General features: G+C 36.4%; 1 protein-coding gene across 12 annotated transcripts in view; it reads right to left on the reverse strand.

The window, feature by feature from the left end:
- Positions 1 to 5,168: 5,168 nt before the first annotated feature.
- The window catches only part of TTLL7 (tubulin tyrosine ligase like 7), a 73,268-nt gene continuing 54,724 nt past the window's right edge, over positions 5,169 to 23,712 (reverse strand). For 11 of the 12 annotated variants that reach the window (XM_080602553.1, XM_080602556.1, XM_080602554.1 and 8 more), the window contains 5 exons: positions 22,085 to 22,219; positions 20,267 to 20,347; positions 15,039 to 15,199; positions 10,430 to 10,603; positions 5,169 to 7,102 (listed from right to left, as the gene is read on the reverse strand). In XM_080602553.1, coding sequence (XP_080458679.1) covers positions 6,982 to 7,102; positions 10,430 to 10,603; positions 15,039 to 15,199; positions 20,267 to 20,347; positions 22,085 to 22,219 — 672 coding nt within the window. In that variant the 3' untranslated portion in view covers positions 5,169 to 6,981. Of the gene's footprint in view, positions 7,103 to 9,999; positions 10,119 to 10,429; positions 10,604 to 15,038; positions 15,200 to 20,266; positions 20,348 to 22,084; positions 22,220 to 23,712 lie in introns of all 12 variants that reach the window. The other variant, XR_013954370.1, reaches the window with a different exon arrangement.

Consider the following 23,712-nt stretch of genomic DNA (forward strand, 5'->3'; position numbering starts at 1 on the left):
AGCTTTCTAATCCTGAATAGGTTTTCTATTACCACTAATAATACACGTATTTGTGTACTTGAAAGAAGATTCCCATGCATATATAATATCCAGGGATGTTACAAAGTACATTAATTGGATAGTGTTTGGACAATTCAAATGCATTTTGTATAGGAACATTTGTATTCAAATGCAGATTAGAACACATACTAGGATGGTTTGAACAATGATACACATTAGCTGTTAATTGATATCGCTATTAAGCCTTTACTCACACCCAGACTTGTTAGCGGTTGGAAGCTATAAGACGTACAGTACTTACTGTTTCCTCAACTTGATCAGAGTGGGGGGAGAGATTGAAAGAAGGGAGGAAAAACTGCAAACCTTTCCATTTCAGAAAGAACGCTCAGCGTTAGCAATGCCTTCCTCTATCACGCTACTCTGAAAGCTGTAATAACGTGAGCTAGCAAGATACCAATAGCTCGTAAGTGCATGAGTATAAAACTGCTGCACTGTACACAGCTTTTCCAAAAAAAAATCTCTGACTACCTATGTTTCCATTATTCAGCAACTGTGACCAGCACTGTCATACTCAGTGGCATATCTGTGGAGCAAAGCATTTAGTTTCTCGGTATGTCAAAAGCCATGTCACGGCTGAAGAAAGTAAGAGAGCTGTCTCTGGTTCGTGTCATGTTTCAAAACAAAACCAGGGGATGTGGTGACAGGCAAGGAACACATAGTCTGAAACAACTGCAGACAAAACTAAAGGTATACACAAACTCTGCGCTTGGTGTGCAATACTGTGAGTTTATATATTATGTGGTGCGTTTACCTAGCGCAAACCACACAGCCGCAGGAGCTCACGCTGAGTATTCTGAGAAACCTTCCCACAAGCTAAGTAATTTAATGATTGGGAAGACGCTGTCAGGTCTAGCTTCCCAACACTGGTAGAAATTTTAAGTGTCAGAAGAACTTATTTTTCATTATGCCAGTAAGCTTTCTCAGTTGTCTCTGGTTCCATAATGTACTACACACCGAAGCAAGTGATAATAATGTGACTGAACTTTAACTGCCCTGTAGCTTATTTGTCTAGTACCATGTCATTTCGATGCAGGTGCTTTATTCATTCTCTGAATTAGAATAAAAGAAATCAGATGGCTGGAATCCTACATGATTGTGAAAAAGAAGAGATTACTCCTATCAACAGCAAAAATCCCGCAAGCAGAGGTTGTATTCCCAATTACCCTGCTTAGCAGAATGCCTGCAAACACCCAGTAGGACAGAAAGGATAGATGTGGCTGGAAAAAAAAAAGGGCAACTGTTTCAAACCTGCCATATTCCTGAGATTGCTGGCCATTTATGAATATAATTTATTACTACAAATATATCTACACTGCACACTGTCCCCTACTAATTTGGGTACCAGAGAAAGTACAGATCTCTGCACAGGTCAGTCCAACCTACTTCTCATTAGCAATGCTCAGTCATTTGACTAATTCACTGCATTTGTAAGGGATATTGCATTCTGGTTATCTTACCAAACACGAATTTGTAGTGCAGAAGCCTGCAGCTGCACGTGGCACACTGCGGCTCTGGCAGAATAAGCAGTGTCAGAGCTGAAAGGATGTAGTGACTGCAGCGAAAGCTGAGAGCGCTCAGCACTCAGCAGAGCCGCACCTATGCATGGGGGTGGCTTGGGGTGCAGGTGTATATGCCTGGAAAAACATACAGAATTTCCACCTTTGTCCCATCTTGGGTCAGATGCTTCGTTCAAGGTATTGCTGAGTCCACACATTTGCCACTCAGAGCTGTATTTCTCTTCACAACGCAAATTAGCCCCATGGCAAGCTCTTACACAATGACAGGCAGACAGCTTCTGAGATCTGAGTCAGATCAAGAAATCTATGCGCTACTCAGAAGCTTGCAATACAGGTATACCGTGACATATTTTCCTTTATCTTGCAATGGAAATCTCCTGTTTAGAAAATAGGGCCCTCTACACCCTTCTGAAAAACTTCTAAAAGAGAGAGTGGCTTGTGGGGAATGGTGGCAGGAACAACTAAGGGTGTAGATGGTCAGATGACACAATTCCACTCAGTTAAAATTCGTAGATAGCATTTGATGAAGCAATCTTTTGTTCTGCTGCAACAGAGCAAATCATTTCCACAAGAATGGGCACAAGGAAAAAACCTTTAACGCAAAACCTGCTCCAGGATAATGAATTGTCTTACCAGATGTCCTGACTCCTTTTAGCCCTTCCGGGCTCCACTGTACTCCATGACTGCCACCCTCAGCTTTCAAAGTCAGACCTTTGCAGCAAGTGAAGTGCGTATCCTGTCAAACCCCGCTGCAGCAAGCTGCGTAACAATGCTTGGCAAAACCGCGCTGCAGTAGCCATGAGCAGTTGTTTGATCACAGCGCAGCAGCAAAGGCGGGTACGGGTCACTTCCTCGCGCTCCTCTACCCTCCGTGATGTGGCTGATAACTCTTGACAGGGATAGGCGCAGAGGGTGACCGACCGCTGTGCAGCCATTTGAGCCGACGTGGAATACAAAGTAGATTCTGGGGATCAGTGTCAGCCACCATTTCAGCCAGGGGCAGGCTCCATTTTGCTCTGTGTCACTAAGAACAGATAGACCCATTCAGAGGGCATTTAAAGGCCATGCAAATCAGTTTTAAATGTATAATTTTGTGGTATGGTTAATATCATTTATTGTGAACGGAGGGGAGTTCTAAGTACAGTATTAAGAATTCTCCTTACCGAGTGAATGCTGCCTTTTGTTTTAAAAGAAGAAACAAGGACAAAAAAAAAAAAAAAAAAAAGACTATCTGTCTTGCTCCCCCACAAGCAGAATCTGCTCCTGTTCCATATACATAAATGGTAAAATTACCACTGATTTCCTTGCGTCCTAAGTGCTACAGCTATTTACATACCAACAAAGACTCTTCTGCATTAACAAAACATTTGCACAATGTAGGAAACTGCACAGAGGTGGCTGACAGAGAACAAAGAACACAGAAGCAGAATAACAACTAATGCATGAGGATTTTACCACATACAGAAAAAATTACAAATGTTTTTAGCAAATGCCATAGTGAAAGATTTTCCAATAGCTATACCACTTAACAGCAAATTATCTTCTCCTGAGAATGGGAATAAATGCAACAGCTTCAAGTTAACTGTTTTAACACTGCATGCGAAGCTAACTTGCAAATAATCACATTTGCTAACACCTAAATTAGACGTTATATAACTGTCAATGTAATTCAATCTTTCCACTTGAAGATTTGGGGAAAGTCAAAAACTGTAAATTCGTGTTTGTGTATTTAAAAGTGAATTTTTTCTAGAACTCCTAGCCTAGCTAAAAAATCATTCAGATGTAGTTTTAAAAGCTGATGTGAATTTATTTATGTTCCTGGATAGAGAGTTGACACTTAGTAACTGGTTTTCCTGTAAAGAGAGCAAAATATTTATTTCTAGGCCGAACATTAACCCAAGGCGAAGGTGTACCAAATGGGTATGTTTGTGAAATACTCTGTTTCCTTTAATGTTACTTTGACAAACATATGCTTTCAAAATTGTATTTTTTTTGCTCCTGTGCCTTTGTATTTGGAAGCCCAAGTGTATTACCAAAACTAAAGAAGCACATTTATATGCACTTTCTTTTACCAGAAAATTCAGTTCCTGGGCACAGAAGAAGTATGGCTGTTTGCAGACCAGAGACAAATAGCTTTGCACCAGCAACTTGCTGCCATGGAAAGCAACATCCTTTCTGGTCAGCCCCTGGAAGCCCGTTTCATAGCCCATACGAACTGAGCTCCCACAGATTTCAGTAGGTATTTTTCTCCAGTAAAGACTAAAAGAGCAGATGCCATCAGGCTGCGCTCTCACAGGGTAAGAACTGTTTCACAGCACAAATAAGGTGTGAAATCTTTTCAAGGTTTCATAATTGGTATTTCTAAGCCCAACCCTACAGCTGTTCACCCTGCTTTGAAGTGACAGCGGCTACACCAGCGCAGTATGAGGAGGCAGGGAACAACGCAGCCAAGCCGCCCTGCATGGCGCCCGCAGCCCAGCCCTCTGGCCAGGCCCGGCTGCGCAGACCCTCCGGGGGACGGAGCCTGCATGGCTGCTGGGGAAACCGTGAGAGGTTTCCACATAAATCACATCAGGTGCTGGCTCCTTTCAAACACCCACTCTGCGTGTGAGCTTACCCTGACTGTGCCGTTACTGACATGAGTTGATTTCGAAAACCAGCCAGCGGGGCAGGCACCTGTCGCGGTGCTTGTGCTTAACCACAGCCCTGCGCCTCACGCCTCGGCGCTGCCCGAGCAGCTGCGGGCAGAGGTCCCCCCAACACCGCCTCTGGGGGCGCAGCGCCCTGCCGAGACACCGGGGGGCTGCGCCCTGCCTGCTGCCGCCCTCCGCAGGGCAGCCCCCTCAGCGGCCCTGGCCTCGTGGAGGGCAAGGGCGGGAACCCCGCTGGGCGCTGCGGCACCCTGAGGCCTCACGGGGGCGGCTGCGCCTCCTCGCCGCCGGTTCTCCCGGCACGGCGTCCTCCGCGCCCAGGAACCGCCGCTGCCTCTGCCTCCAGCCGGCTCCAAAAAAAAAAAAAAAAAAATCACACTAAATGCCAATATTTTTGTATAAATATCAGTGGGTTTGTGAGGGTTGGGTCATTAATGACACTTAGCGAGGGAAGTGAATCGCAGCCTGACGTTCCCCACAGGGCCTGACAGGAAACCAGCCTGCACCTCAGCTGGGGTGACATCCTTGAATATACTTAACATGCTTAAATTAACAGACGCTATAAGTATTGATTCACGCACTATTAGGAATACTCTACTAGTCTAGGAAAGGTTATCAGAAATAAATGAAACAACATCAGACATAAATCAACCATCTGGTCCACTTTTGTACATACTAAATACCTTTCTTCTGTATCTGTCTGTACCACACAGGTATACTTGGTACCCTTCTTTCAGCTGGCAGACTGCTCAGTACAGATCGGCCTGTCCCAGCACAGGCCTCTGAGAATACTTATCAGAAGCAGTTTAAAAAGAAAAAGACAAAGTCATGTGAACCCGCTGTCAAAGGATTCTGTTTGAGTAGGGCAAGGTGGGTTGAAGCTGTGTTTCCCCCCTCATGCCAAAAGCAGAATACAGTGGAAGCCTGCCCCAGGAAGAGAGGATTTACAGCTTTTATTAGGTGTTACAGATAATCATAATATGCTTTTTCAATATGGATCAAAGGAAATATACACAATTAATGTGAACATACTGTATTACTAAATTAGTATTACCATGAGAATGAAAAAGATTTTTACCAGACTAGAAGACTGCTTATATCCAGCTAATCTATGTTTTGTGTTGTTGTTTTGTCTTTTTTTTTAATTGTTTACAAATAGTCTTGCTATCTTGTATCTTGCAGTTCTAGAGCTGAGGCACTACAGCACAGGCATCAAAAATCTCACCAGAATTCCCAATTTGATATATATACTATGACTAAGATTTAAAAAAATTAAATTCCAGACAACTTCAGTCTCAAATCTCTTAAGTCTCTTAAATTTCTCATAAATTTCTCATAAATTTCTGGATATCAAAAACCTCTAATATACTTCTCCTGAGGTCAATTAACCCCCCTAAATTATTTTTTAACGTATACCTAAAATACATTAGTAATTTACAAACAAGTTTCCAGGTTACATTATTAGAAAGTAAACAAGTCTTTGGTAAATACCTACTAATCTGTTCTTTACTCAGTTTAAAAAATAATAATAATTTTAAATCTAGATTAGCTGTTTGGTTTTTTTTTAATAATTATTTATGTAACGAATAAGGCTTATATGGCGCAATGCTGAATGAGATGAAAGGGTATATGTAGAAAACCTGAATGATGCTTTCAGGTTACAAGTCCTGTTGTGTTCCTGTTCTGGCTCAGTTTCTTTTTGTGCCCTTCAGCCAGGCCGAGGAAGCTGAATCTGAATGAGAGCTTTCTACTGAATTATATTTCCAACATTTAAAGGTGTCAACAAGTCTAGAAAATACTGTCTAGTTAAACAACACATTCTACAGTATGTACTGGATTGTATGCTAAAAACTACAGCAAACCAATTAGTATAAGGTTGAAATAATAAATTATAGCTGCAGTATTTCCTAAAAATGTCTGCTTTACCACTTGTGTAGTAAAACAGAAAACCTATCCACTATGCATGCTTGCACAAGTTGTAGGTGACTGCTTGCTCCCAAAGGAAACTTAAAGGCACAGGCCATAGGTAATGTGAATGAAAGCTAGTTAACAAATATTGGCTTCTGTTTTATTACAAAAATCCAATTAGAAACTGAATGCATGAACTGAAATTTTTACTATTTGCATAAAGAATGCCTTCACTTTGACTAAAAGATACTATGCCATGTCCTTTAAGAAAAGTAAAAGCACTAAGCAGGACCCATAATTTCAGAGGAGAAATGAAAAAAGATATCTGTTTCAGGTTTGGCTTACAGAGTTTGGGGGATTATTTTAAACATGTCCAAGAAATTATCAGATTATTTTTAATAATTATTACAGTTTTACTGTTCTACTACATTTTTTTAATCATCTGTCTAGTTAAAGGATCAATTACATTTGAGACAATAAATAGTATACTTTACAATAAATAATATTCAAGTCAAAGTATTGTACATACAAAATAATGTAACACTGTAATAGGATCTTCAAGATCAATTTCATTTCTATATTCTGCAGCAAAAATAACATTTCTAGTAGGAATTACTTATAAACCTAGCAAGATCTACACATTCAAATGTGTGTAAACAGCTTAACAAGGTTTATTATGCTTCCAGAAAAGCTATGCTTTTACAGTAGTTTTTCAGCTAAATGTTATATATTAACTACCATATTATGATAACAGTGCTTGCATTTAGCTCCATGACAAATTGTGACAAATTGAAAAAAAAAATGGAGTGCTATTATTTACAAAGAAAAGTAACTTTTCTTTTGCTTCACAAGTGACTATATCTGTGTGTGAACAAAATGTTAGGGCGAGGCATTCCAGATGAACTGCAGCTAAGGTTGGACGAGGATGATTTCGTGATGAACTGTGAAGGTCCTGGCAACAAACACCTAGAAATGATATAGAAAAACACAGCCGAATTTACACATAACATTCAAGAGTGAAAGAATTAAGAGCCATACCCTGTAATTGTTGTATGTAGGAAAATATGTGCAATAAGCACTACTTATAAAACATACAGAGCACTAGGCATTAACTGACTCAGAAAACAGATCTTAAGGTCAGAGAGAGTCTTAGCAAAATTTCAGGATGTCGTATTACAACCAAGTATCTTGCCAGTCTTCTTAAAGCAAGAAGGTAAATTAAACAATGGTATTCTGTGCAACACTACTATCAAACATTAACATTTCATGCTTTGTTCTCTGTTATTATAGTACTACTTGCTCAATTTAAATTGGGTAAAAACTGCAGTTGTTGTTAACTATGTTATTAAAAGTAAAGTTCTAAGAAAACATTTATTAGAGGAAAAAAATAGAATTATTCAGTTTTGGTTTCCTGTTCTAATTCCCTAAAAGTACACATGCTATCATCACCACTCTAGTAAAACAAGAAACAATGATGCTAAAGCATAGTAAGTCACATCAGTGACTATTTATCCTTTAAAATTCAGGCAGTTATATAGCACGTATCTTACACAATACTACAAAAAAAAATTATCATGTCTAATATTTATTCTTAAATCTGTTTCATGTTATCATTTCCTAGTAGTTGCAGAAGTTTGAGTACATATGAGTACAGTAAGTGTGCAGAAATAACATCCACACTAAATCAGAGGTTCCTAATGAATGATGTCAGTGTTAGGATGGATTAGTGTAACACGTTGTATAAATTATTGCTTTAAAAATGTTGCATCATTCTGGTGAATCATACTGATTAATGACGAATAAGTTAAAACACTGATCCTACCAGTCACGTGTTATTATCAAATGTTATTATCACCAATTCATTTTTTCAAAAATTTACCAAAAAAAGTGTGATTTGGTATGGGTTGTTGGTGAGCTTGACAGCTCACTACCTCAGCAGACTGAGTCCTACATTTGCTTGATCTTAAAGTGAACAGTTCTGATGCTTCTCTAAGAATACTCCATAAGGTTACTTAGCAAGCTGTAAGGATCTAGCAGTAGATGGTATTTTTCCTCATTTCTTAAATTTTGAAACATGGGTGAATTTATCAAAAATGAGAAAAGTCTGGCTTTTTGCACAGTTTATTTTTCAGCTATTATTTAAATGAGGTTTTTGTATATTTTTTTTGAGGTCTGTTGTTTTATTTATACTTAATTTTGTGAGAAAAAAATACATTAATGCACATTTACATTAATAATTTAATCTCTTCATCACATACAGTGGATTTACAGTTAGGATCTGGAACTGAGAACAAATCCAGAAAGTGCAAAAAGAACTCTGTTTTCATAGCTTTTTTCCCTCTCCACATAGAAATCTATTTTCCTAAATAAAGAGATATCTATTTGCTAACTGTGAAGCCTTTAGTCATCAACACAAACCTTTAAAAAAAAAAAAAAAGTTTTCTGGTCAGAAAAAAAAAACAAAGGAAGTTCTTCAAATTAGATTTTATAAAGTCTTGATAAAATTAACTTCTTGTACATTTATTAAATTATACTATGATCTCTTGCACTTCACACAATTTTCCTGTCACTCAAGAAAACTGTTGGTAGTCGTGCAGTTTCTTACATAATTTAGAAACAGAAACCTAGATGATGGAAAGTGAAATAGTACTGTGGTTCTCCCATTTCTAGAAAAAAAAGTTCACTGTCTTACACATTGTGGGGCAGGCACCATGGGCAAGAGCATTTATTTCCACACATACTTTCATTTTACAGATTCAGAATATCATGGTTAACTAGCATGTTGCTTTATACATAGTAGAGATGGAGATTAATATAAAGCCATTAACTTCAGTCAGAGTTGTCATGCCACCACACTGCTGAAGAAATATCATTATCCAGGACATAACAAATCCTAGATTCCTCTAGCTCTCTGAAGTTATGAACAAACTTCCATTCAGTGTCAAAATAAACACAGAAACCAGAGATGAAAAAGTCCTGTTGGATCATCCACTTCACTGCTTTCCAAATGCAAGATTGCTAGCTGCAGTACATAAGAGTAATCTCATCTGATCAGTTTGAATAGTTTGCGGTTGGTTATGACGAAAAATTTTCTGCAGTATTAACAGTAAAAGCAATAAAAACTTCAAGCCTGAAGATTTTCTACTCTTTACTAGGCTAAATGACTTTACCATATTCCTGCAACAGCTCAGTAGACGTTAATATTGAATATGATTTGTTTTGTGACTAAGATACTTCTACTTTTGCTACGACCAAATTCAGTTTCTAGGTGGTTTTAAATTATGTTAGATCGCCTTAAGATTCATATGACAGTAACAAATGCGTTCAGTGTATCAAATAACCAGCCTGAGATATACCAAGTACACAATTAAGTCATAACATAAATTTAACAGATAATATATCAAAGGTTCACTTTTCACATGGTATTTAACTCATAAAGCCCTTCTATGATATAGTGTCTGTAAGATGCTTTATATAAACAAAGCATTTGTAAGTTTATATACATAATAATTCAAATTGCCATTATGGATAGAAATCGGAACCTAAGTAATTTGAAACTTACATTTAATTTTCCATCTAAGACTGTTGAATTAGAGATCATCAACTCCCACAGTTGGAGCATTTCCAGTAATCCCTACACTGACAATATAATCCTTATTGTATCCGGTAGGAGAACTAAACCAGCCAATGCAGAATCAGGTAAGTGCCAAATATTTTTTTTCTTTTTTACTATATGATGCTGTTTTGCAAGGTTTGAAAATATATTTATGCTATGTGAGATGAAATAATAAAGCTTTAAAACTGTAGGTTTTGGAAGTCAACTTTGCAAAACTGTGCAATACAGTAAATCAGATGGCACTTACCTGACCCTTGGCTGGAGTTGTGCCCCTATAGCATCCCACTGCGCATGTGAAGCCAGAAGTATCATACATGTTAGGATACTTCTAAGAATGCAAATCTGGAATCACTGACTTTGAGGGATCTGAGGAGCGGAAGAAAGGAAATTTTCAGTTCGCTTTACAGAAAGCCTCTGCTGCAGCTACTTAGGCAGTAGGCAATCAAGACTTTAATAAGGGTAGTTTCACACAAATGCTATATAGCAAATTTCTTCATCGCATTTCATGAGTGAGCTAGAGAGCTTAGAATGAAAGAAGCAAGGACCAGGGGAAATGTTGGGGTTTATTGCCCCCCCCTTTTTTTAATACTTAGTGAATGAGGCTTAAAGGGAAGTGTAGCAGTAACAGCAATATTATCTTTAATCATAATTTTGAATGAGAGCATTGAAATACATACCTTGTATCATCCCAGCTGGGGCTAATTCCAGTCAATGATCCTCTGGAGCCCGATGAATATTTGTAAACCACTAGTAGGCAGTGTTTACAAAGCTGTACTATCCGTTGGCAACACTGGAGTTGCTCAGGAGTCACCACCTCTGCACTTTTACTGAATATGGTTTCCCAAGAGCTCCTGTTATGGAAACAGACACGACTTCATGTTTTCTGCCGCAGACTGCAATCTGAGAGCTTTACTGCTTTATATCAGATTTAACAATAAAGGAACAAAAGAAAATGCATGAACTTGCCTGTTTACAGGAAAAGAGAGTCCAAAACACATGTTAAAAATTTAATCTTCATATGTGAAATGTCCACAAGTCACTTTTCATTTGGTGTATTCCTTAAGTATTTATAGGGCCATTACTTAGGTTTAGCACGTAAAGATTTACTGTCACATAATTATATATGGTGTCTTACAACAGGAATGACAAAAAATACAATTTTTAAACAGGCTACAACCTGAATGCAAATATGATGTGATATTAAGGAAATTAATGAGTAATGTGTTATTTCTAAACATCTACACAGATTAATAATCTTTACTTTTATTTTAAGTTCATGATACTAAGAAGAAGCAAATACTAAAAGAATATAAAGGAGATTAGTACGTGCTCTTTCTTACCCAAATAATCATAAGAGGAAAGTTTCTAAGTTTAGTCATTAAAATACTACTTATTGTTCCACCTGCTCATATGGGGTTGGTCTTTTTCTATTATGAAATGGCGGTGGTCTTCTACCATTAAGTGCAACTTGTGAGGTATATCTACAGAAGCGTTCTTTTTTGAAATGTGGACCAGAATACTTTTGTTTCCTTAAAGAGCCATTTCTCTTTCATAATATTATTATTAAAGGTAAACAAAAAAACACGTACCATACCAATGTGAGCCAGGGATGTTTTATCCCAGAAGACAAAAATAGTTCTGTGTACCCATTAACACCTGTGTTTGTATTTATGTTATGTTCAGTGCAGAAATCTTACCAGATTACAGACCATAATATATGTTCTAAAGGCAACATGGTCCCTGCGAAGACCTTTTTTTCCATCAAAACATTATCTAGTAGCACAGATGGCTTGTAAGCTTGAGGTTTTTTATTTGGTTATGAAAGAACCACTTCACAGAGTGAGGAAAATTTGCTGCATCCATTTTTGGGGTTCAGCATAGCATCCAGGATGATTTAGTCTTGTCCCACTGAGATCAGTAGTAGATTTTGCATCCCTGAGGTAAGAAGTTTGTTCTTAAAACACTGGATTTTAGTACATATCAAAGAACCAGCATGTCTACTTCATCCTAATGAGATTTTTAAAATTACACTGTATTATGATGCAATTGTGAACATTAATGTCCAAAACATAAGTTGTATGTTTATCTAACTGATTTTTCAGCTTGGATCCCTAGTCTAAGTAGTATGTTTGAGCTGAAACCGTTCAGTCCTACAGAATTGCTACTGCACACATAATTTTAAAGTTAGAGAAGCATTTTTCTCCTTAATTCTTAACCATATAATGAATTAAGTAATATGGTTTCTAAGGCATCAAGTCTGTTTATTTAATAAGCAGAATAATTATACTACTTCAAGAATTACTGCTTTCTTTAATGTATTTTTCTCAATATTGTTTCCTGTCCATGAAATTTTCACATTTGCTATTATGTGAAAATTAATCTACTGTCTTCATTCTTTCCTCCACTACGTGACATCTGGTGGAAGCAGCAAGATGAAGTTCTAAGTATTACATTCATTCACCAGATTCACAGTGTTGCACATAATTATATTCTAATTTAACCCATAAATCTCCAAAATCTCTTGCTAGAAAACTCTCCTGATAAATTTCTTAAACTCTGGGCTTTGAGGTCTATAATCACTTTCCGACAGTTATGAGGGATTTTATCAGTGAAGAGGAATATGTGACCTGCTATAATTACGGCTGACTATGACCACAGTGATATACAATTACCAAACAAAGACTGATATTTGGAAATCTATATGAAATCTCATTAAAATTCACACATATGTGTGTCTGTGCAATTTCCTCTATATGCTACACAGATTCAGTTCATACTCCGTTATCCTGCAGTCAATAAGGACTGGAGTACTGTTACCCAAGGAAGCAGTTTATTTGTTATGCTGTAGCTTTAGTTTCCGTACATGAGTAAGAAATAATTGAGCACTCACTAGATCCAGAGGAGAGTATTAGGCTTGGTTGTGCAATATTGTCAATTACATCTCATTCTTTTTAAAACCATCTGAAGTCAACTGGTTCTACCAGTTTTCTATTATTAATTTTATTTGTTTACTATACAGTAAAACAACTGTAGCTTTATGAAACCATCTACATCAAGGTTATTTCACTGAGGTTTTCTTTGTTTCTTTGTCCGTTCTTTTTACTAAAATAACATGTGCCTAGCAGAGAACTAACTGCAAGAGGCTATGACCTCTGTTCTCTGGAGACATACATATTATTAATAGTGAAAGTGCCATATTGCTTGATATATTTTCACATACTTGTGTTGTTTCTTAATTAGCACGCTAATACTCCTTCCGAACACCCGTCCCCAGAATCTACATGTGCCCTACGTTTATTCCAATCTGTTCTTTCAAATGACACAATTAATGCTAAGGACAACTGATGAGAAGCTGGCCTCTGCTACAGGGTCGTCTTAAGGTCTGTGTTGAGGATTACATGGCAAGAGTGATGCTTGCAACTGAATAAACAGCCTACTGACGAGGTACAAACATCCTTTTGGTTTGCTTACTTCTGTGAATTTTGTACTAGGTATATTACTTGTGGAGTGATCTCTACAAATACTGAGTATTTGTATATTATTTTTACAGTATTTTTTAGAAATTTTACAGAGAACTCCTCTTACAAGGAATTTGATATTTGTCAAAGAATTTAGCTCCATTCTGTAGTCAGCTGAGTCTTGTTCTGCATGTACAAAGACATTGCTAGATGTGAAATCCTACTCTTCATTGAACTCTTCTGCTGGCTTAAAGACTGTTCTTCTGAGCCAAGTGAATAATTGAATTGTTCATTGTTTTTAACAAAAAGAAATAGTTGTAGAGGAAAAAAAATCTGAAAATTTTCATGCATATTAGAAGGTCTGCAAAAGGGCACACCAAAAATAAGATTCAAAATAGTAACAGCATTATTGAAAGAGAAAGTATTTATAATATTTTATGACAACAGAAATTGAACTTTGACTCAAGAATTCACACACCTCTTTTGGCATGAAGAAGAGCCCCTGCAGCTGTTGAGGATTATGCAAAGGAAACATTTTAGCTTGGAAACATGGAAACTTTCGATTGGAAACACAGCTTTTTCTCACTCCAGGTTTAAAACTTTTGGAACATGCTGCATTCCCAATAGCTACCTCTAGCAAGTCTTAGGACTGACATTATCTGCATGTTCCCACAGCCCATGTCAGTGAAAAAAAAAAAAAAAAGACTTAACAGCTCACACAAAAACAAACCTTCTACAATGAAGAAGATCATAGTAAAAGAAACAAACAAACAAACTGATGACTTTTTGGATACTCTCAGATCCCTCATTATTGTTAGCACATTTTTCTGTTCTGTCGGGAGACAATTGACAAGTGCACTACATGCATTCTCTACCTACGACAAATGACTATAAGTGAAGAATATGTTAAGCTGATTCCTTTGTACATACAATAGCCATCAGCACACTATGTGTGCTTCTTGCAGTTAATTTTTATTTAATATCTTAAAATACCTTATGCAAGCTACTCAAAACCGATCCTGTACTTTATACGTTGTATATATTGACAGAGAAAATGTCTTTTTGTATGCAATATATTTTATATTTATACATTCATATTTTCATTTTATCAAGAAGTTTGGAGGGGAGATTGCTTTATTATACCAATTATCTGTTTCTCTAGATCTGTCCTTACATGAATGCCATTGATTTCAGGAATGTACATTTTGAAGTACAGGATACTGGACTTTTAAAATACGGCCTCATCCTTTTTCTCTCCATTAAAAATTTTTATTTGCAACCCAAACCAAAACCATCTGCTTACCTCAGTGCGCATGTTTCCTGGTCTGCATATACTTAAATACCCACCAGTGTGTGAAACAGCAAATGTAATCAAGCACAAAAATTCAAACTCATTATTTGTAAATCACAAAACAGATATTGCTTTTGGCAAGAGATATCAGCTGCACCTGTGACCGAATTTTTCCCTTGCAAGTCTTAAGATAATTATGATTTTGTATAGGGTAAATCCACATTCGACAGTGCAGGCCAGACGCCTAAAAATTGTGGAGTATCCAATTGAAAGAGTCAAACAAAAGCTCAGCTGTTCTGAAAATTAGTTTATTTCCTTAGATTATTATCTTTGTAGAAACCTTACTAGATGTCCTGTTCCATTACTGAAACGGTTAGCCTAGATTATTAGATTTCTGATTATACTGTATGTTGTTTTAAAACAAGTTCAATGTATTACAGCATTCTCTTGAATGAAAATGAGCAGCAAAGTATGCCATCATTGTTTGTAGCTGTGAAATTATGAAGAAGATTAAAATAATAAGTAAAATGGGCTTACCCTGAATTACAGAAACAGTTCCACAGGCCTTGACCATGGCTCCAAAGTAAGCGATTAAATACACGGTTAAAGAGACGGTACAGATGTAAGTTTTCAATGTCTGGAGCCTTCCAGACATGCTGGAGGACTGCACGAACACTTGTCTTGACTATATCCAAAAGCTAAGAAAGAGTACTTGAATCAAGTCAAAGCAAAGGCAGATTGCAAAACCTAAAACCAACTGTTCTCTGATTCACTGCACACACAGCTGACTGCATAGCTATAAATTCTCACACATCTACATTTCATTTCTGTGCATTCATCAGCAAATTTTTATGAGATGCTTTTTCTGTCAATAACATTTCGGAAAGCTAAATCAAAATGTTTTATTTTTATTGCTTTCCTATTTTTTTTTAGTCTGTTGAATACTAGCTAGTTTAAATGACAAAAAACATTTAAAAGGAAACAAAAATGGATGCAATTAAAGACTAAAAGCAACATAATTAACAACCCAAATATTATATACTTGAAGATTATCTCTTCTTCTTTTCCCCCTCCCTTTTTAAAATACCAGCTACTTTATAAGAACTAGAATGTCCTGAAAAGCTAAACCTGCTTTTGGTTTAATATCCATTGAAACTCAGCATTACCCTAGATCAAACTATTTTGGTTTAGCAGTAAACAGGGTAGCGAAATAAATAAGGAAAAAGAAACAGGAAGATTTTTAAAACATTATTGTTTATAGAAATTAAAGAGATTTATTATATACATTTAATATAATTTAATATATTTACATGCAAATGTGTAAAGATGTTGAGAAAAGAAAAGAAGCTTCTAAGCTGCATTCAGTGGAGCAGAGTTTTTATCCAGGAAGTCTTAGCTACTCAGACACTCATAGGCAGTTGTACATCCAACTCATCAGATTCCTCTTTGATACACCTTTGCACACCCCACTGAACTGGGACACGAAGGTGGGATTCATCACACTTGTTTTTACATCTGTAAGTTCTCTTAAGTCTTTTAAGTTTCCTCCATAGTCCCTGGAGGGAAACAGGCTGCAGAGCACCTTGACTTCTGTTTATTTAGATACTGTCACAAAAAACAGGAATAGGAAGTAGTACTTTCCAGAATACTGAAGTAGTACTTAGGCCCCTCACTGGCACTCTATACACTCAATATTTTCCCAGGAAACTGTCAGATGTGTATGACAAATGGATTCATATGGTTGAATATCTGACTCTCAAAAGGTGAAGGAGATTTAGTAAAAACAGTAGTGTAGAATTTCAATTTTTTTGGTCCTTCATAGCAAACTGTTGTTCATAAATAGAATTATTAGACAAAACTAACAAAACAAAGCAAAAAATAAACAAAATGCTTGCAGGGACACAGTAACAGTTTACAGTACAGAGCTTAGTGGGCAGAAAACCTGTAAGTGCTTGATAATGAAATATGTCATTTACATTTTATTTAAGGTCTTTTTTGAAGACCTAGGATTGTCTGCATGTATAGGCCTTCTGCTAATTCCATGCACGCAATTACTCAATGGGAATATAATGCTGTCCACTCTGTTGGGAATCTTTATGAATGCAGGTGTCTAACACTAAAAGCATGCCCATGATCTCTTCCTCCCAAAGAGTGAGATAGAAAGAGTAGTACATTATACACTAAGGAAAGTGATCCCATTTAGTGACTGCAGGAGCTATATCCATTTTTGGACTGCCCCACACTTGTAGGAAGAATCTGGATTTTCAGACATTCTCTTAACAGCATGACCCTACTTGCCTTAATGCCCATCAGGCAGCCTTTCCTTTGTGCCTCCCCTCCCCTGCCTAAGACTTACCCACAAAAATGGCCACTAAAGTCCCTAAATTACATAAAGGGTCAACTATACCTTTTTTTGCAATGCTACATTGACTAATTGTCATTTGTCTCCATGGGTAAAACAGAACAATTCCATGGAATATAACTCTCTAACTCACTAGTCTAAAAGACACGTACTATGAAGTATGATATTAAATGTGCAGCCCCCTTCTTTTACTTTAGCACCTGGAGTTAACAAAAACTAAAGACAGAACCTTGCATCTTAAAGCAAAGCTGCAGACTGCCAGGTAACACGGGAAAAAAAATCTTCTGCTCTGTTTTTACTGTGTTGACATTGCCAGCATGCCAGAGGGGAAATCATCTCAGTTAATTGTTCTTAATTTGCAAACACAGCCTCAATCATCCATTTAAGAAAAAGAGACAAGGCACTGCACAAGGGCTGGAACTTATGGAAACTACTGCCCCCCTTTTCTGAGCTAATATCCCTAGATTGCCTTCATCTTTCTGTTTACGTTAATTTGCATCATCAACATAACCAATTATTTAGACGTAACAGAACAAGATGTTATAAAAGAGTACATTCAAAACAAGATGTACAGACCCTCTGGTAACCATTAAAACACATTTGAAAGAAATTATATAAAGTGATGCAAAACAAAACAGTCACAACTCCTTCCATACAGAAGTCTCCTTTTCCTAAAAGTCTTGGGAGTCTAAATTTCATTTTAGAATGCATTGATTTCATTGGAATACTCTCAACTTTCTTCTAAATGCATCCTTTACCTCTGCTGTAATGTCATAACATTAGACACTGAGAATATGAGCAGGAGTTTAATTTTTCTACATCACGTAGAATAATACTTAAGAAAATAGAGCTGTCAGGTATGAACACTGTGAAATCTAGTGTATTGCCCAGGTATTTTCTCCTCGTGTTTTAGAGTTTCACAGTTATTCTAAAGTACAGTGAAGGGGATTGAGTTTCTGTTTTGTATTTCACAAAGTTACGGAAAGTACCTTTGAGATAGATTCCTTACTTGCATAAATATTCTTCACCTTGAGCTCTCTTCTGCTTTACCCACCCCACTGGAATATAAAACATGCTTCTTCCAAATCAACAAAAGCTTACACATTTGACAGTCCTGAGCTGCAATGTCATTGTCAAAGTTAATCCATTTTTATAAACTACCCTTCTAAGAATAACTGTCTGAATGCTTGAAGGGATTGAGGTTAAAAACAGTTTTAAAAAAATTATTACCAGTGCAACCAAAGATGAAGAGCCCATTAGTGCTTCAGGAATTATTAAGTCTCCCAGGTTGTAAAAGATGTCCTCACAAGAACAGCAAGGAAATCCACATTTCTGGTTGTGTAGTTTTTACTAAAGTAAGTTTTTACTAATGACCTGGCAAATCAACCTGTATGATTTTGACTTTGTTAATGTGCCCTTGGCTTTACATGACTGTCAGTCAAATAAAGGACAATACTACCCTTTTATTGTAGACTTTCTGTAATAATGCTTACAGGATAAAATTCTGACAAGAAGGAAAAAATATATATATAGTAAGAGAAGAAAAAAGAGGAGAAAAAGAGAAAACAGGAATGAGAGAAAAGGGTGGAAAGAGGAGACAGAGCGGGGAGAGGGAAAAAAAAAAAAGAAAAAAAAAAGACACCTTAACCAGTCCTCTTGGAAAGCCCTGTATCTCAGCTGCAGTGAGGGGCCCCATCCGGCAACTCCTACCCACACTCATGGCTGCATAGATTAAAGGAGGCAATTCTGGCAACACATCTCCAACTGCCCCAAAGATTTCTGCTGAAAATGAGATCCCCACTGCATATCCACAATGTGCATTTTGGGCCCTGTTAGGTATGTATCTGTCTCTCTGTCCTTTCCTCCCACCTCTCCTCCCTCCCTCCCTTCCTCCATATGACCATTTTCTAAAAGCCCTCACTAAGCCTCTCTCCGGATTTGGACTAAAGGCTACAGCTGCCACATGCGCACAGTAATAAAGACTTATGTGCATGTATATTGGGATTGCAACACTCTTTCCTGTAATTAAAATTAGATCATTTTAAGCAAAGGACTATTAGGCAGAAAATTTCTAGGTATGAATCAAAAAATTACACAATTTCAGCCAATGAAAATTACACAATTTCAGCCAATAGTTGCTCTACTGATTCCAGTCAATGGCACAAGAAAGAATTCTGCTGTTATATTGTTGCCACTTGACACAGTTAAAGAATAATTTTGGTTAAGTTATAGCCTCCTACATTGTCAAGTTTGTCATGTCTAATTTAGTTTTAAAAGACTGTATAGATACATATTCCCCTTAATATCTGAACTTGATAATTTAACTGGAATAGTCAAATATTTTTCTATCATATGACATCAAATTAAATTAACGTTTTCTCTGTCCAGTATGAAAATAAAAGCATTTAATGCCATGTTGAATAAGATACAATTCGAAAGACTGAGGATCATAGTGCTGATTTTATAAAAGTTGAGATGAGGACCCAAAATTGTTCTTTTCCTCCATAATAATCAACCAACCTTTTCCAACGATAATATTTATCATGTGTGCAGCATTTTGATTAAGTTGCTTTCTTTTATGGTCTATAAAAATAGATTGTGAAACTGAGAAATACAGAGATTAAATGCCTGGAACAGATATGCTAATCCACATAATGTGGCAGTGACTGAGACAGAGAAAGACCCAAATAGTGCTTCAGGGTCACCAAAGTATTAACAATACTCTCAAATAAAATTTCTTCTACATTAAGGAAAATGACTGTTACACTGGGAAGATGATTTTGACTGACGTATGTTATGACATATAGATATGACTGACATACTACAGCATGTCAATTTTTAAACAGATTAAAAATTGTTTAGGTACTATGTACAATGCTAGCTACTAGATAGCAGGTATGTGAAGACAGAATGGTAAACAAATCTAATTAGCTTTTGAAAGACTAAACCAGGTAGTTGAACACTAACAATGACAATAATCTTTGCTTGGCAGGCACAATTTTTTTACTTTTATTTTTTAATATGACCTGTTCTAATGGTGTGGGTCAAAGATCCAAATAATCAAGTTCAATATTACTAGTTCTAAGGGAGTGTTAATAAACCAGTCAGTAATTTCAGACCAGAAATACCTTTATCAATCAGCACTAATTGTTCATTTGTTTGCTCGTCTTCCACCAGCCTAATTTTTAAAGAATTTTATTTGCAATTACATTTCAGGATAATTATGTTTGTCTAAACATGGAGCATTATCTTTTCCTGCAATGGACTTAATTCATACATATGTTAATGATACTAGCCAATATTGTAATGTCAAGTCACTCCCAGCTACTGCTAAATACCAGTAGACACACCTCTATTTATCCACATCAGATAGTCTTGAGAAAATGAAATCTGTATCACTTACTTTTCGTTGCTTTACAGAATCCAGTTTTACCAACCAATATGATGCCACTTTTGTTTTATGATGCTTCCAATTATCCATTATCTATAGTCATTGCAAAACACAAGATAAAAAAAATGTGCATAGAAACAATCGAAATCTGGCGTTTTATTTACAGACATTCCTAATGCTTAAAAAGCGTGCATATTTAAGACGCCTGTGAAAAGTTTTCTCTAAGAGAAATAGAAAAGATTTGCAAATTTATGTGGAGGAACATTTGTAATTAATCCTACCATCTTTTCTACCTGATTTTTAAAGTCCTACACTACAAAGCAGAAAGAAGCTCGTCTTGACTGACACAGTTGTGATTCCTTCAGTACAGCAATAAGAGTTCAATAACGCATAACTGTTTATCAAATCAAATAATAATTTTTTTGCTTCGTAAAGGACATTAGACATATTTTGAAAACAATTCATTCAAAATTTCTATAAATGATCACGTGAACTGCAATACTGTGAATGAGAAATATTCTTCTTTTATGATGTCTGTTAACAAAATTGCTTGAGCTATTAACATAAAATTTTCATTTTTTCTTTCTATTGTATTCTAGACCTATGACAAGTTCTGCCTAACTGACAACTAATATACAATTACCTGTTTCCTTCCATGATGAAATATTATTTACCAACAAAAACTGGTTAAAGCCATAAGAGAATTCTGCAATAAGAAAGTGCATTTATAATCATTCTACTGTTGTATTAAAAAGCACCACTAGATGGAGTGCATATACAAACGCACATGCTCCCATATATAAATAAACACACACACTCCCCATTTCTGAGAGAAAATTTAATGAAGTATTTTATTTCTACTTCTAGGAAGAAGAAACTAAACATGCTACTTATGAATGCTGTCTCCTAGAATGACCTAAATCATCCATCAGTACAGGACAATATAATTCCTTTCCACTGTGATGTAGTCACACAGGTTACTGGAGACATAATCAACACATTTCTAAGATTTTGAAAGTTTGCAGAACAAAGGGCATTTCCAACTGGATAATGAATTAGTTTGATGAATTCTAACACACCATGGACTGTGCTTACTACATCAGAATACAGGTGTTAAATGACCAGATCCCTCTATATTTCCACTAGATTGAGAAAAGAACTTTCCTGTTTTCTTCTTTCACAAGCTGATGCTGGTTTCTTTGCGCTAGATATTTACAAGGTATTTAAATACCATATATTTTTTGCTTATATATCTGTATTTTAGGCATTGCTTATTAATTCCACTTTAGATCAGGGATTGTTTCACATTTCTTTGAGGTGATGAGGCTCAGAGCCATGTTGGATATGAGAAAACACAAGCTGGCAGACTAGAAGAGCCAAAAAGTATGAATAGTGTTCCTTATGACCAGAAAGCTTCCAGCATACTGTTTTGAGTTCTCCAGTATGCCTATTCAAGAGCAAATTAAACACATCAGGATCTGTACTAACAGTATCAGATGAAATATAAACTGTTAATGAATTGTAACATTATTCTTAGCTTACTTAAAAGTTTTAACATTCTACACAATGAAAAACTGTATTTTCCTAACCTTTCTGATTGTTTCTCATATATTTTATAGAGACATAAGAATGTTTTCAGTGCTGCTCTTTTAAGCTCAGAAAGCATGCAAAGCTCCAAGCCTTTGAAATCTTTTCAATTATCCTGAGTTATGGAAGTTTTAAGGCCACAGGAGCTCATGAATCATAAATTGAACTTTCTACTTTCCTTCATTTTAGTGGCTTAAACACTACCTAGCTTGTAATTCTTCTTTCTTATTTATAGATACTTACATCTTCTATAATTAATTCTGATTCTTCATCTGTTTTGCCTGGGAACTTCATTCTCATGTCATTGAAAATGAGCAGAGTCTCTTTTGTCAGAGCAACTTCTTGCTCTTTCGTTTTCTGTTGCAGCAAAGACTCATTCTAAAAATATGAAATAGAGGAAAAAATCCAGGTGTGCTATTAGATCACATATTGGGAACAAAGATGTTTCCTTGATAAATAAATAAAACCTCTAAACAGGGTGTTATAAAATGCATTTATAAAGTGTAGAAATGTAATATCTAATACATACCTAATATACACAAGTATGCTTTGCACATTAATCCATCAGGGTTACTTTTAGTTGTCAAGAAATGCAAGAAAATCAGAGTTTGAATGCATGTTTGTTTGAAAAAGATACGCTAATATATATTAGATATTCATGATGCCCACCATTTAAAATATAAACTTGAAATGCAGACAACAAATTTGGAAATTAAATTCAATATAATGAACAGAAATTATTAATAATAATAAACTTCATTTCAGTTCTGCACTGTGACAAATTTGATTTACAGTTTAACAGAAAATGCCAATTACATGAGAAGTAAGGACATTTTGCTCCAATTCTGGTGAGTGGAGTTCACACATTGCTTTCAATATTTCAGGGTACTGTTTAAAATATCAGTGTTTTTCGTGCCAACAGCAACTTGAACCCATAGAGTACCTAGATAAGACCATCTCTGGAGGATTTGGGGTTTGCTTTTTAAAATCTAGAATGTAGTTAGAAGTATTTCTGATCCTTTTTCTTTACTTTTGCATATTTTTGTCCATGCAAAATTAAGTGGGCTTAATTTTAAGTGTTTTTTTTTCCAAGAATGAAATTCAAAATTTTTAGGCATTTCTAAATCTTTGTACCTCGTAAGAACGACATTACTTAAGGATACTTTTGCTTAAGTAGATGAAGAATATTTTCAAACATAACAAAATATTTTGATAGAATAATATAGCTGAAATGATAAGGTAATCAAACTTTTGATTATAACTGCTATAAAATAAGTCTGTAATTCCCAAATGTAAATCATAGAATCACAGGGGTTGGAAGGGACCTTAAAGATCATCTGGTTCCAATCCCCTGCCCTGGACAGGGACACCTCACACCAGACCAGGTTGCCCAAAGCCTCATCTAGCCTGGCCTTGAACATTTCCAGAGATGTGGCATTCACTGCTTCTCTGGGCAACCTGTTCCAGTCCCTCTCCACCCTCACAGGAAATAATTTCTTTCAAATGTCTAATCTAAATCTACCCTCTTTTCAGTTAAAAATTATTACCCCTTGTCCTATCACTACACTCCCAGATAAGAGTCCCTCCCCAGCTTTCTTGTAGGCCCCCTTTAGGTACTGCCAGGCTGCTACAAGGTCTCCCCAGAGCCTTCTCTTCTCCAGGATGAACAACCCCAACTCCCTCAGCCTGTCTTCATAGGAGAGGTGCTCCAGCCTCTGATAATCTCTGTGTCCCACCTCTGGACATCCTCCAATACGTCTATGTCCTTGCTAGGGACCCCAGAGCCCAATGCGTTACTCCAGGTTGGGTCTCATCAGATGGCTCATTCTAAACTTAGTTTCCATGTCTTTAGTATATTTGGATCTTACCAG

The sequence above is a fragment of the Anser brachyrhynchus genome (genome assembly GCF_964034855.1).
Source record: "Anser brachyrhynchus genome assembly, chromosome: 8".
NCBI classification, from domain to species: Eukaryota; Metazoa; Chordata; class Aves; order Anseriformes; family Anatidae; genus Anser; species Anser brachyrhynchus.